This window comes from Triturus cristatus, chromosome 4_1 (genome assembly GCF_964204655.1).
Source record: "Triturus cristatus chromosome 4_1, aTriCri1.1, whole genome shotgun sequence".
Taxonomy (NCBI): Eukaryota; Metazoa; Chordata; class Amphibia; order Caudata; family Salamandridae; genus Triturus; species Triturus cristatus.
Genome location: NC_140585.1, coordinates 657,593,218 through 657,608,580, shown reverse-complemented (window position 1 = coordinate 657,608,580; position 15,363 = coordinate 657,593,218). Strand labels below are relative to the sequence as shown.

Below are 15,363 nucleotides of genomic sequence, written 5' to 3'. Positions count from 1 at the left end.
AAAATCGATCATCCATCCCAGAGGGGCGGACAACATAGTACTGCAAAACTCCCCCTGGAAGCCATCTTCCAGGTCGCTGTGAAACTCATTGGACACGTTTCTAGATTCTTATGAACCCCCATGAACAAAGCCCTCACCACAGAAACATAATCAGTGACCTCAAAGCCGTTGCACCTGTACTATTGTATTTAAGCGAAATATTCTTTATTATGCGTACCAGTACTTCAAAGTATGTAAAGTTGTCAATGTTGTTCCTGTGTGCCAAAATATGTATCATCTAACCGTGACCCCCTCTCTCCTCTACTCCTTTCTCTTACTTTCCCTCTTCCTTAGCCTGTCCCTTTCTCTTCTACCACTGGACGCCTGATTGGGCTCATGGGGTCCATAAAGGTGCATTACCCTCATGTTTTATACGCACATGTAAATTTGGACACCCTCGCTTAACTGAGTATATGCTTTCTGTATACCCTGTGAAAACCAATAAAGTATTTTGAAAAGAAAAAAAAAAGAAAGAAAGGAGCTGTGTGTTCCTGGCTTTTATAGCTTATCAGAATGTTATCTATAATTGCTGCTGTGAGTGAGATAATAAAAGGTTATTGCTTAATATTAGCCTCTGTGGCTAGACATAAAATTTAAGTGGAAGCTAATGAATGGGTGTCCTGCGCTATGGATATCCTGTACAACTTCACAGTCGGTATTCAATGTGGAAAGACAGGTCTCTATCAATGGTTCTTTGTGTGCACTTTCATCTCCTAACGAAAGCCGAGGAATCATATCTGGAAGTGAACTAAAACATGCTCTCGAGACAATTCTCAACCTTCATTATTCTGCACCACGTATCCCTGGACCGGAAACAAGCATCCTAGGACCGGTTTCAGGGTTTCACCCCTCTTCAGCCAGGATAGCTTGACTCCAGTGGCACAGTGAGCCCAGGACCAACGTCTGGGCATACCTGGCGCACTTAGGGCAAGAAAGCAAAAGAGACACAATTGATGGACGGAATTCAGGGAAGACATGGCTTGGCAGTTCGGGCTGGACTGTTCCCATGAGGCACAGGGTCAGACTGATTTGCATATGGCCATGTCTGAACTGGGGTGGTGGAGTGAGCTAAAGAATGATGTTGGATTAAACCCAGATCAGTTGACTGGGGGTAAGTGTTTGATTTGTTCAAATGCTCCGTCCATCATCCCCTTTGGTATCACTTAATGGACAATGTGTCAATATTGTCTTAGAAAATTTTCTGCCTTCTATTTATGTGGTATGTCAGTAGGGCACACTTAGCCAGAAGGCAGAGGAGCACTGTACATGGTCTAAAAAAGAAATTGCTTTAGTTCTATGTTACAAGCCGCTCAACCTCCACAAGCTTCTGCCATGTTCCTCTTCAAGGTACTTGCTAGGAAAACTGCCCTGAGTTTGTCTCTTTTTTGTTTTCTACTTTGTTTTTCCCTTGTACTTGTTTTTCAGCTGCTCAGAAGACTTGCCCACCCTCACTCCATGCTTTGTTTTCAATTCCGGGTGTTGTAGTAGCAGTGAGGTCTCAGTGAATACTTATATGCTAGAATATCGATATTTGTGAAGTATTATCCCACATCTAAGCTCTTAGTTGTTGTATAGCCCTTGTCTTACATATGATGACAGCATGGGAGCTCAGTTTGCCATCTTGTGCGGTGCATCCTATCTTGCAGATGGGTAGGATTCTCTGTTCAGTGTCCCATGAAAGTGGGTCTCCCAAAAGCAGCCTGCATCGTGAAGTTGCATGTTACAGTTGTGCATCATTATCAGGACCTGCAGTCAGCAGGAAAATACATAATTGTCAGAAGATCACAGTTCAGGGCCAATACCCTAAGTGCTCTTTGCTATATAAGGGAAGAACTGTTCTCTAAAGTCAAAGCCATACTCCTAAGAGCACCATAACCCAGAAAGGAAAAGTAGATGAGAGACTGGGAAGCAGCAAATTCAACAGTATCTTGCGAAGATACTGGCCATCTTGGTTGCACTGCCTGGTTTGTTATTAGCAGATTAAGCAGTGCCAAGTGCCTAAAGCAATGTAGTATATATAACAATGACAATGGTTCACTGTGACAGTATTTCAAATCAGTGTTCCTGACATTCAACAATAATCAATCAATGTAGGGGTAATTGCATCCCCTTTAAGCAATCAATGCAATATTCATTCTGATGTATGAGGCTATACAGCTTCAATTAATTCAATGCAACACGTTTTAATATAAAGTGCTTCCCAGATGAAATGCGTGTTAAGTGCTCATTGTGATCGCACAGTGAAAAGGGTAGAGCACAATGTGATGTGCATGTGTATATAGTAATGCTACAAAAGACCATTCACTATAGTAGTTGGAGGAGTTTACTCAATCGGTCTAATCTAGACATGTGATAGCTGACCTTAGTTTGTCAAACGTTTTAACGGCATGTCAAACGTTTAGTCACTAGAAGGTAATAACCATGACAGTGAGAAAAACTATAGCACAGAAAGAAGTAAATCACTGTTGATATAACGATAAGGGAAGATGATTAGGGCACTTATTAGTTGCATGCAAACATGCAGAGAAGCTGCAGTGGGAGGAGACTTAACAATTGTTTAAGGGATCTGATATTCAGTTATTTTAGCAAATGGCTAGAGAACATAGCTCATAAATCAGGGTAGAAGACAGTATTCATAATCGGATGAATAGGTGGTGAACGTTTCAAGGTATATTCTGGTATTCAGACTAATGCTAATCACACATACAACTAAGACAGGAAGGATTCACTAATTCACAATTCTGAGGGATTGAATGGATATACATTGGTAAGTGCCTGTTAATGCCAATGTGAGTTTGGTTGGAGAGAGGTAATGCTTAGCAGTAACTGATTTATCATAGTGACAACTTTCATCCAATGTCTCCATTTTTTTGCAGCCAAGGAAAGGTCAAGCATCCAAGCTCTAAAATCAAGAGACGCATCCCCTACAAGTTCAACATCATTACCCCCTTTAAAGGTAAACCCTGATTTAATGACAAAATCAATTACGTTTATCTTTTTTTTTCTTATGTTGACCCTATCCGATTATATGCAAATCTTAGAATTTTTCCATAAATGAGAACATTGATGACATTGTCTTTTTGAGCTCCAGCAGCAATATTTGAAAATTTTATTTTTTTAATGTTTATGAGGAAAATACATACCCGTTAAAAAAAAAATACATACATACCAGCAAAAATAAAAACAATACCTTACAGCAAAAAAGCAATACAAGCTACCAATAGTTAGAAACCACCTTAGCTAGCATTTGAAAAGAAAAGTAATGTTTTTATGAGTAGGAGAAGTAACAAAGAAGCATATTATATGGAAAGTGTATTTTTGTTGCAGGTTACATTTTTTGATTTGTTTTTAATAACTTTGGATATGATTGTTCTTTTAATTAGAAAAACGTTAGTCTAAACAGGCATTTTGTTCCAGAGCTTAGGAAAAAATCAAAGGAGGCAATTGCCACTCCTCTAACCTTTTTAAACGTGATCAGAGTTATTTGGATCTGACTTTAAATAGGCTGGGGACTTGCGGTGAATCACTATCTTGACTTTATCAGTTTGCCCCCTGTTAATTAAGGAACATCAACACAGTCGGGTATTTCTTTTCAAATTGAAATATTCAGTCTGGAAGGTTTTTAACAGATAATTGAGTACAATTGGTGAGAATCAATGATAATCTTTACATTAGAATGCACATTCTCAGAATAATGGGCAGATTGAAAGAATAATGTGTATGGTAAAAGAAGCTATACAAATGACAATAGTGAACAGAATCACTGTTATTTTAGCAGTGCAGCAGATTCTTCTTGAAGATAGATGCACAGAAAATGATTTACTAAATGTTCTCCATTGAGTTAATGTAGTGTTGTCAGGCAAACCAAAATTTTATCTTGGTGATTATGGAGAAGTATTTTAGACCGTGTTGGAGTGTGCAATGGGAAAATGTCAGAAGAAAAACACTGAGTAATAGAACAACAGAAAAGGAGTTTAAAAACTAGCATCAGTGAGGAGAACAGATGAAAATTAAACTTCAAACTGGATAAAATAAATATCAAGTACCATAAAAAGTGATATTTTTTGATTTGTGGTTAATTTTAGAAGATGGTTAAAATGGGATATACTTATTGTGCCTGTGTACCATAAAAAAAAGTACGCGAGAAGGAAAACAATTGGCACGTGGTCTCAAAAGGATAATCGTGGTAGTTGGGAATAGTGTGTTTAGGATTAAGCAAGGCCAAAAGGTTGTTTCACAAATTATGAAACAGAAGGATCTTCCAGTATTGGTAGTAATCCTGAAATACCATTTCAATATGTAAAGGATTCAGATTGGTATACCTCCAGAAGAAATCACAAACATCTTGAGTTCTGTGACGTTATTGCTTTATAGTTTTGTTGAAGAATCACATTGATTTTCTTTATTTTTATATGAAGTCTGGCCTTTTATTCTGGGTCGTGGGGTCAGTCAGTGGTTAAGGGCCACTATACATATGTGGGTTCTGTTGATTATCGCTGGAGTCTCTAAGCCACCAATTCTACTGCACTAAACTGATGTGATCAATTTGTTGAACTCTTCGTGTGAGTGAAGTCAAGAGGTCAAAACATACTGAATGACGTGGGAGGAATTGGAAGCTATGATACGTCATAACACTGTAACACAATAACCTCACTGTTCAGTTAGAGATATAACGACAAAGAAGAATAGACTTTTATTAACAGTTAAGTGTAAAGAATGATTAAAATGATGGTGCGCACACAAAACACAAAGCCTTTTGTGCGTTCTGAGACTAAGATACAACCTGAAACTAAGTCATAGCATTAACCTGCTTTGCACTAGATTTTTAACGTTTTTACCGTAACATGATAGCTATTCACCCTCTCATTGCATTGTCTCTGACTAGAAACTGGGTTAGTCACTGAGTTAGAGACACTTCTGCTGCATTTCCATTAAAAATGTTTAAAAGTGCCACTGTCTCCAAACGTCCCTCACCCACAAAAAAGGGATCCCACCCAAATCAACAGTGGAGTCTTTTGGTTGCCAAAGTCAATTCACCTCTCTCTAATGTGGCTCTCCGAACTCCAGTAGTCCATGTTTGTTTCAGACGCAATTACAGATGAGCCAGGTCAAGGACAACAAGCCTTTTACATTTTCTGTCAGTGACAACGGATGTAATAGTAGGTTATCCACCCCTTTCTAGGATGTTCCAGTTGTCTTCCAAAACATAGGGTCTACATCTCAGAATGGGCCATACTGGTTCAAAGGTTCTGGTGGTGGTGGCTCCCACAGGACTTGGGGCACTATCTGAAAACAAAGGCTTGATTAGTCCTGTTGGACTTGGCCGTTTTTGGCTAAAGTTCCCTAAACTTTTTGCCTTCCCCCTAGACCTTTTTGCTGACATGGTATTGCCAACTTAGATACTTTGGGCACTTTGCCACTGCTGATCAGTGTCAAAGTGCAAGTGCTCCCTGTATAAAGTGTAATTGGTTCTCTTTTGATTGCCTTGGGCTCGGATTTCTCGGACCCCTGGTCCCTCCCAGCAGAAGTGAAGGAGGGGTTGACGCGGGCACACTGGCAGGGGGGGGGGGGGGTGGGGGTAGAGAGGGTGGAGGGTTGGGGCCTTAGGGAGGAAACGTGGGTAGTACGGATTTCTTCTGGCATGTACATTGAGGGATGAGTCTTTTATATGTTGTTGGTTTTGATGTGCTGACGGACAAATTTAATAAAAATATTTAAAAAAATAAAAATAAAGTGTAATTGGTTGTCCATAATTGGTATGTTTGCCTTACTAGTAAAGTCTCTAGTAAAGTGCATTATGTGTGCCAGGGCTGGTAATGCAAATGCTACTAGTGGGCCTGCAGCACTAATTGTGCCACCCACACAAGTAGCCCAAAGGAGAGAACTCAGACCTGCCACTGCAGTGCCTGCGCGCAGTTTGCTAACTGCCATGTTGTGCCTGACAAGGTCACCCACTTGCCAGACCTTACCCTTCCCTTTCCATGCACATCAGACACCCCTAGTATAGGTCCAGGGTTCCCCCTCTGGGCAGGGTGCAGTGTATGTGAAAGGTAGGACATGTACTAAGGTGTGTACCATGTTCTGACAGTGAAAAACTGCAAAATTTGTTTTTCACTGCTGCAAGGCCATCTTGCCCATAGGACAGAATGGGGAAGGCTGTGTAATATGTTTCCAGCCTATCTTTCCATAGGTTTAAGATGGAGAGGTGAAGTTTAGTGTGCCTGAACTCACAATTTAATAACACATCTTTTTGTGAAGGTGGTTTTTGAATTGTGTGTTTAGAAACCACGCTATTAGAAGTAGCTGGATTTTTTGTTCTAACAATTCTGTGTGTCTCTACCTGGTTGTGGATTGACTGTTTGGATTTGCATGTGATAGGATCTGGGAAAAGTCTTGACCCAGGGGAGGAGTAGGTCAGACAGCCATGGTTGACCTGCAACTGGAGTGTAGGGGAGAGGAGTAGCCCCTGGAGGTGAAGAGGCCTGGGCTGCTGCCATAAAACAATGGCTCCATCTCCTGCTGAGTGATTGAGGATCCAGACCCCCACTATCAAAGGAAGAAGGTGTCACTGGCAGGGAGACACCCAGAACTGGTTTGGACAGGGGTCAGTGCCCCCTGAACACAAAGACATTTAGGGGTATTGTTGGACCTGGCCCTTTTTGTGGGGTCATCCCTAAACTTTTTGCCTTCCTCCTGTATTTTTCCTGACCTGTTGTTGGCTGATTTATGTCTCTGTGCACCTTACCACTGCTGATCAGTGCTAAGGTGCATATGCTCTCCCTATGGTAAAATGTATACATTGATTGGTGTCCATGATTGGTTCATTTGGTTTACTGTCAGCCCCTAGTAAAGTGCACCAGGAGTGCCAGGGCTTGTAAAGACAAATACCGCTGGTGGGCTTGCAGCACTGGTTGTGCCACCCACAGATGCGGCCTAGTAAAATGTGTCTAGGATCTGCCACTGCAGAACCTGCGCGCAGTCTGGTACTGTCGCGCTGACTGCGCAAGTGCACCCACTTGCCAGTCCCTAAACCTTCCCTTAACTACATATTAGTCACCCCTCTGGTAGGCCCAAGGGCAGGGTGCATTGTAGGCATAAGGTAGGACATGCCCTGATGTGTGCGGCATGTCTTAATAGTGAATTACAGCCATTTTCGTTTTTCACTATTGAAGGCTACCTGCTCTCCATAGGCCAGAATGGGCTGCTGGAATTACTACACCCTGTAATCCCAGTGGACTCATAGAGCATGGTAGGAAGTCATGTTTAATATGCCTGAACTCAGAATAATAAAATACTTCTTTTAGTAAAGTTTATTTTAATATCCTGCGTTTGTAAATACTACTTTTAGAAAGTTAGTATTTACTGATCTGGCCTTTCAGTCCGCCTCTGCGCTGTGTGTGTGTGTTCTGCCTAGCAACAGTGAGGAGCAGGGCTGGGGAATTCCAGGAGACAGGCTGGCTGCCAGGTGGTGGGTAGAGAGATTACACCAGGTTGGGTGTGAGGAGTACACCTTTACTTTTGAATAGACCTGTGCTCTGCCAGCACAAAGCCGGCTCCGCCCCCTGTGGAGCGGCTGATGTCTCTGGCCTGCTGCTGAAAGGAAAGAGCAGAGTCACCACAACAAAGTGCTCCAAAACTGGACTGAGCCAGGCCCAGGCCCCCTGGCGACAAAGAACAAAAGAAGAAGCCTGGCTCCTAAGAAATCAGATCCTGTTTGCACTACGACGAACCTCTGCCTGAAGGAGAAGGACCTGGAGAAGCTGAAGGAGGAGTACTGTCTCTCTGCCTGAGAGACTGGCCTGCAGTGGGTGCATGTCTGCTGGAAGGAGAGGAAAGAACTTAAAGAAAGAACTTTGTTTCACTTTGTGCTGAACTATCTCCAAGGGCTTGCTAGAGAACTTGCCTCCTGTACTGTGCCCAGGAACATTGGGCGCTACCCCCCTTTAAGGAGAAGAGACTGCCGTGGGTGAATCTACACCGCTAACTCTGGAGAACCTTGTGCTTTAATCTCCCTAAACAACGCGACCATCTGCCGCTGGAAGTGACTGCAAACATCGTGAGGGCCCACCAGCCTAAACAAAGTGAGCAACTACCCCCGTGAGCCGTCGCTCGCAAAGTGAGGAGGAGATCCCGTTCTGAAACATCGAGCTCTGCGACCCCCGGGCCGCAGAAATCACCGTGAGGACTTGGGCACTGTTCGCCCCAACCGGACGAAGCCGACAGCGCGCTGCGCTGTGATCTTGCCCCCAGGCTGCCCCCCTCGGCTCCTGCCCTCGTGGTGTGTGTGGAAACTAAGGAGTGGCCCCACGAAGCATCGCTGTCCACGGAGGAGCTGGGACCCAGACGCGACGTGGGACACTCGTGTTCAGCCTCTGCCGCCCGCCACAAACCTTCCCGGTAAAGAAGTAAAGTAGTTGTGCCCCTTCGCGCTCAACGTACGGCCCGTACTGCTCTTTGTACGAGCCGTACCTACACCGAAGTACCTGGGACTGTGGTTGCTTTGTCCGGCCCGTACGTGCTTCGTACGAGCCGTGATCACCTTCAGAGTGTGGAGCTTTGCTTCGTACCGGCTGTTTAACTGCTGGTGCCTGGGGCGCTAGTACGGCTCGTACTCAAGTGCATGCGGACCGCACTGACCTCTAAATTGCTGTGAGGACCTTGCTGTGCCTTTGCCTCGTATTTCCTTCGTTCGCGCCGTACTGGTGCTGCCGCCTGTGTACGGCGCGTCCTCCTCACTGTACGGACGGTACAGTAACCAAAGCAGTGTCAGCGCTCACGCGAGAAGCGTGGGACTTGGCCTGCGCACGTTCGACGCGTCTTTGCTCAAGTAAGGCCCGTGTGGTTCAAGGCCGGTAGTCGCGTACCTCACGCGAGAAGCGTGGGAAACGGCACGGCGGCTGGAAATAGCGGTACGAAGCGGATTTGAAGCGCTACGAAGCGCACAACCCCCCAAAAGAACTTATTTTAACAATAACTGTGCCATTTAAAGACCTGTGGATTGCCCTTAAGCCTTTGCAAGTAACTGGAACTGTGAGTAACCAAGACAACTGTATTTGAGCAACCTGCCTGCAAGAAATCCTTTATATAAAGTTATATTTTTACAGAAATACAGCCTTGTGTCTTTGTGTGGTGGGGAGGTAGTTATTGTGTGGGACAACTTGAACGCTTAACCTACATGCCCTCTGGAAATTTAGCCTGACTGCTCGCGCCACGTTACCTAGAGGGTGAGCAGGGGTTATTTTTAAAGAGGTGATCCTTTGCCCTGACTTAGATGAAAAGGGTCCCTGCTTGTCGCAAGTGCATACCTGCGCCAACCAGAGACCCCGGATTCTAACAGGTATAACTATGAGATCTGAAACCCCTGGACTTTGGACTGATCAAGACTGAAAAGGATTGAAACTACTCCGTGGTCAAGAGGAACCTCTGCCAAGGAAGAAACAGCTGAAGAGGCTGAAGGAAAGGACTGACCCTTGCTGTGTGTTCTGGGGCTGGCCTGCAGATTGCTGATTTAACCCAGGAGAGGCTAAGGGACTTTGCTGTGTGCTTTGTCCCCCTGCTTGAAAGGACTTTGCTGTGTCCTGAAGTAACGTGTCCCCAAGGGGCCAAGGTGAGCTGGCTCCCTTTTGTGGAAACTCAGTAACTTAAAAGGTTCCACGTGTGTCTCAGCGACGCTGTGTGCGTGTGTTTCGTGCAGCCTGAGACCTTTGTGAGGATTGCCCTGTGATAGTGTGCACCCAGAGTCCAAGTGAGTCTCAGCGTTGCTGTGTGCGTGTGCTTTTTGCAGCCTGACACCTTCGTACGAACTGCCCCGTGATCGTGTGCACCCGTAGTCCAAGTGAGTCTCAGCGACGATGTGTGCTTGTGCTTCGTGCAGCCTGAGACCTTCGTGAGGATTGCCCTGTGATCATGTGCACCCGGAGTCAAAGTGAGTCTAAGCTACGCTGTGTGTGTGTGCTTTGTGCAACCTGAGACCTTCGTGAGGATTGCCCTGTGATTGTCTGCACCCGGAGTCCAAGTGAGTCTCAGCGACGCTGTGTGCGTGTGCTTCGTGCAACCTGAGACCTTTGTGAAGATTGCCCTGTGATCGTGTGCACCCGGAGCTCAAGTGAGTCTCAGCAAAGCTGTGTGAGTGTGCCCTGTGGCAGCCTGAGACCTTCGTGAGAAATTGCTCCGTGACTGTCCCGGAGCAGTCGTCTTCTCTGCTTCGATCAACAGCGTGACCAGAAGTGCTGCAATCGTCATTGCCATCGGCCCGGACCGATATCCTCAGAGGAGCTGTGAGAATTCACCGCCGCTGGCCCGAGCCTGCCTTTGCTAAGGAGAGACCTCGAACCATCAACGTCGGGAGTCAGTGTTTCACTGCCCAAGATCAACAAAGTCGCATCAGAGGCCCAAGCCGCGAGGAGAGGAGAAAGAGATCGTACCTCCCAGGTAACGCTCAGCGAGCGTGCGTGCGTGTGTCGTCGCCTGGGGTAGGGTGCTTGCTACGAGAAAAACGCTCTCGGCCTTTCCCATCTTTGTAGCGCGAGCCTCCGCTCAAGTCTGTATCGCGGCCCGTACTTGCCGAGGAGTGGCAGTATTGGGGCCGGAGTGTAGAGCTGCACTTTGTTTTCAATCATAACAGTGTTGGGGCATATTTTGGCGGTAGCTGACCGCGAGTCAGTAAGAGTGTCTTAGAAACCGTCCAGAGGACCGTGATCGGTGCCGGAGTACATAATTTGTGCATTACGAACTGCCTGATTGTTGCATCACGAATTGCATTATTTGTGCATTACGAACTGCCTGATTGTTGCATTACGAATTGTCTGATTGTTGCATTACGAATTGTCTTATTTTTGCATTACGAACTGCCGGATTGTTGCATTACGAATTGCATTATTTTTGCATTACGAACTGCCTGATTGGTGCATTACGAACTGCATTATTGTTACATCACGAAGTGCCTGATTCTTGCATTACGAACTGCACAGCATTGCATTAGGACAGCATTGGATCATCGAGAATTGCTCATTAATACTGCAAGAACCTACAAGGGCTTGCTGGCCTAATAACCGGCAAGGTGATATATTACAAATACGCATATGTTGGATTTTTGTCGTGTGGTCTCATCGTATATCTTTTTTTTTTAAACATACAATTGTTTTTTTATGAAACTCGTGTGGAGTCCATTTGTGGTGTTATCCCTGGGTTACTGAGAGCGTGGTTACAAATACTTTACACATTTGCCTTGGAGATAAGCCTGGCTGCTCGTGCCAAGTTACCGAGGGGGTGAGCAGGAGCTACCTGAGAAGGTGTTCTTCCTTTCCCTGCCTTAGAAGCAAGTGTCTCTAATTGGACTAAGGTACTTACCTCAGCCAACTAGAGACCCCCAGTTCTAACAAGTCCCAAATGGAAAATGGAACTTGGGGTTAAATATAACTTTTAAATTGTACGTTACCGGAGCCAAATGAGCTAAAAACAATTAATCAAATGGTTCCAGAAACCAGATGTTGGCTGCTGCCTGCATGACACATCCCCCAATAATGGAGCATAATGGGAAAGTAGTTCTGGACCCTCTGGGACTTTAGGGTGACATAGAGGCACATTAAGTGTACTGGGCTGCTTAATGATGGTACATGCTTATCATAGATGTTGGTAGGAAATCCTCTTTGATGCCTCACGGCCCTGGTCAAGCTGAGTTGCAAGGGTCCTATGTTTCTGGGCGCCTAGGTTTATTCTACAGCTTTTCAGTCATTTGGGCTTTTTTTTAGGCTTTCCTGGTAGTCTGGGTTAATCTCCTCACCAGAACACTTTGGCTTCCATTTCTCGGGTCTCTTCCAGCTGCCTACATTTAGTTAAATAATTGGGCTTAATACAGGCCTTAGAGGAAAATGGTGACCAACAAAGGTATTGCCCTTGTCAAAATTTGTTCCCAGAACTTGTGTGATTTACTTCCTCAAATCCTGACTAAGCACAGGCTAATGGCTTGAGGGTTCCAGTATTTATTCCATTTCAAGGGAATAATCAAAAAGCATAAGCCAGGCGAGGTTGTGCTTTTAGAGTTTGATTTCTTTCTCCAATCCCTGATGAAGTTCATCCTGGCCTTATCCTCCGGCCTTTTCCAGACAGTCACTTACAGGTGAGCTCAATCTGAACTGCTCAAGGATCATTTTGTCTATTTGAGTCATACTGGTCCACTCGCATAGCTTCCTAGGCAACAGTCTGTGATAGAGGAAAGGTGGGGAGCATCATTTAGCTCTCAGGAAATCTATAGCTGTGATCTAAAGAATGTGGATACCTTCCAATATTCACAAAGTAACTCAAGTATCGTAGTGGGAAGCCCGTCTAAAGGTATAGGCAAGCTTTCTCATTCATCATCGGCACAGGACAGCCTGAAGAGGAAACCTCTATCTTGTGAAGCCATGAACGCAATGCCCTAATTGGACACTTGCCATTCTTGTAAATTCTCTAGGCTGAACACAAGTGAAGTACATACATATCCAACTTATAGGGAAGGGCAAGGACCCCTTTAAAGCGGCCATGACTGATCTTTCTAGGAGAACGCCATTGGGTGTATACAAAAATATTTGTAGTCTGGCATTGTAAGCTGTTGCTAACACTGCTACTAGCTTTATTGCTTCGTAGAAGATAATTGCTACCCACGCTATGCTTGGTGGTACGCTTTGTATTACTCTCCTTTTTTGTTGACTACTTGTTAATGGGTGAAGCATGTCAGGTGACACCCTGATTCAGAAGTGCACTAGAGGAAAACCTTACCGCAGGCTGGGAAAATATGCACAGTATACTGTGACACCTCCTTAAAAATCCACGCAAATGACATCTTTCTCAGTTTATGGTGCACTGCCTGTCTGGGGCTGCTGCATATAGCTTTGCAGGGTTTGGTCTGTGCCATTTAGCAACTAACTTTAAGGCCAGACGGTTGACAGTCAGTGATGATATTATACGTTATGTTCTAACTATTAGTAGAGCACATCTCACCTGGAAGGATATCCAGTCACTAGATAAGAAGAGACTTGAGCTGGGTGAGGTCTAGGTAAAGAGCCAAGTCTTCAGTTTCTTGTGGAATTCGAGGACTGAGGAGGCAGCTCTGGTCTGCAGGCGAAGGTCATTCCAGGCCTTGTGTGCGAGCTACTAGAAGGCGCAACTGCTCTCCGGCTCTGCAGATGCGGGAGATGTGAGCAGCAGGAGATCGTTCAATTGTCGGTTGCTGGTCGGGGTTTGGAAGTTGATTCGGCTGTTGAGGTAAGCAGAACCTAGGTTGTGCACATCTTTGTATGTATGGGTGAGGGAGTTGAAGAGTGCGTTTGTGGATGGGGATCCATTGGAAGTCTTTGTGGTACGGAGTGATGTGTGTGCTTGTGGGAGGCAGAGAGTGAGTCTGGCAGCTGCTTTCTGTATGACTTGCAGTCTCCTGGTCAGTAGGGCAGTGATGCCGGCATAAAGTGCATTGCTGTAATCCAGTTTGTTGCTTGGGAGGTCGAAGACATTTCTGAGGATGTTTAGTGGGTGTAAAAGCACAAGGAGGCGAACCAATTGACATGACTGGTCATCGAGAGTTGGTTGCCCACCCCTAATCCCATGATCATGGCTTGATTGGTCAGGCAGGGAGTTGATCCGAAGTCTGCTGACAACCAGCTAGAGTTCTATAGGGCAGTGATCTTGCTGAAGAGTACCTCTTCTGTTTTGTCTGTGCTGAGTTTCAGACAGCTAAATCTTCAGGGAAAAAAAAGATTTGGATTGGACTAAGGAGCCTTTTTTCTTGCCTTCCCTTTTATATCTAGTTCCAAAGTTGGTACAGCTTATCTAGTTGATCGGATTGGCTTGTAGTGACCATGGACACAATCTACTTGTTCTGAGTAAAGAACTAAAAGACCATATAAAGAGGCCAGATAGGCACACCGTGATCCACAGGCCATAGTTGAGGACCTTCAAAGGGCCCTATGGAGTAAATATACTAACAAAATGAGCTGCGGGCAGTACCTTTTTGGGATATGCGGATCCTTGACAACTAAAATTTCAGCTGGAGTCTGTGGTAATGAGACATTTTAGGTGTTAAGGGGCCAACAGATCTTGAATATGTAATGCAAATCTAGAGCAAGTTTCATGCACACCTAGGGTACGGTACCACGACCCGTGCACCAGCGTGCACCAGCTGTCAACAATTCATGGATATGGATTCCGATCCAAGAACCTCCAAAAGGGGCAGCAGAATTCGAAGAAGCTTGCCCTGGGTTTGCGTAACCAAGTCAGGAAACTTGCCCTGGATTTGCAATTCCAAACTAGGATCAGCAAATCTAAAAATAATTTTTAAAAAATGCAAGGCAAATGCCAAGGTATGTGGACCAATCCATCTGGACAGCAGGGTATTTCCACCTGCAGCGAGTTGTGCTCTGTTCCCAGCTGAAGGCCATGCCCAGCACATGATGGCATCCTGCTGTCTGTTAGGCACCCGTGCAACCAACTTGGGGGTTGGCCCCCTGCAGTTGGTAGGATGAAGTCAAAGCCCTGCAGCCAAACCCTGCTGTGCATGCCCAAAGGCTGTGTGCAGTAGAGGTTGATGCCCACGTCTGGTTAGGCGCAAAGCCCGGCCTTGTGGCCAGGTCCCGATTCAACAGTGCACAGCAAGTTTGAAATTAAGGGCATCATTAAAAAATTAATGTTGAAGTTCACTTAAAAAGTCAATGCTAAAAACAAATTTGTGTGTCTGGCTCAAACACTCAAAACGCCTGAAATGTACCTTCATTGCACAGTGTTGTCATCAATGATGTCACTTCAGATGTCATCAGCTGTTATCAGTGATGTCATAAAACATTTCATACGTGATTTAATATGTAAGGTCTTAATTAGTGCATGGCGAGAGTGCAAGTTATAGTTTCTTCTGTTAACTATGGCTGGTGAATTTCACAGTTGAATTTTTTTTTTCAATGTAAAGTTTTCACCTAACTATAACATCACTTTAACCTTTTTTCTCCAGTGAATTTCTACGTATTTAAAAAAAAAAGAAAATAAAGTAAGATTTTATTACTATTCGTAACTATGCCATCCCCCCACCTTCGGCCTTTGGCCATGCAAGACATGGGGCTGGCCAACCCCTCCCCCCATATGGCACGCAGTCTTGGACCATCCGTGCACCCAACTCTGCCATGCATGTCCATGTTTAAAAAAAAAAAAAAAAAAGGAGTTCTCGTTCCTGAAGGACTCTTTAAGACTCACTCAGGAGTACAACATTTTCTTTTTACATTTGACCCCTTGGGTGCGTCCCTCATGGATCTCTCTTACAGGGTGTAGGGGTCAGGGTATCCCTACCGTACCATCCTAATTAAT

At 45.0% G+C, this 15,363-nt stretch overlaps 1 protein-coding gene across 7 annotated transcripts in view; it reads left to right on the top strand.

Annotated features, from left to right (window-relative positions):
* PPHLN1 (periphilin 1) overlaps positions 1–15,363 on the top strand; it is a 578,487-nt gene that overhangs the window by 350,299 nt on the left and 212,825 nt on the right. For all 7 annotated transcript variants that reach the window (XM_085653062.1, XM_085653061.1, XM_085653060.1 and 4 more), the window contains one exon: positions 2,916–2,995. In XM_085653062.1, the coding sequence (XP_085509188.1) occupies positions 2,916–2,995 (80 nt within the window). The remainder of the gene's footprint in view (positions 1–2,915; positions 2,996–15,363) is intronic.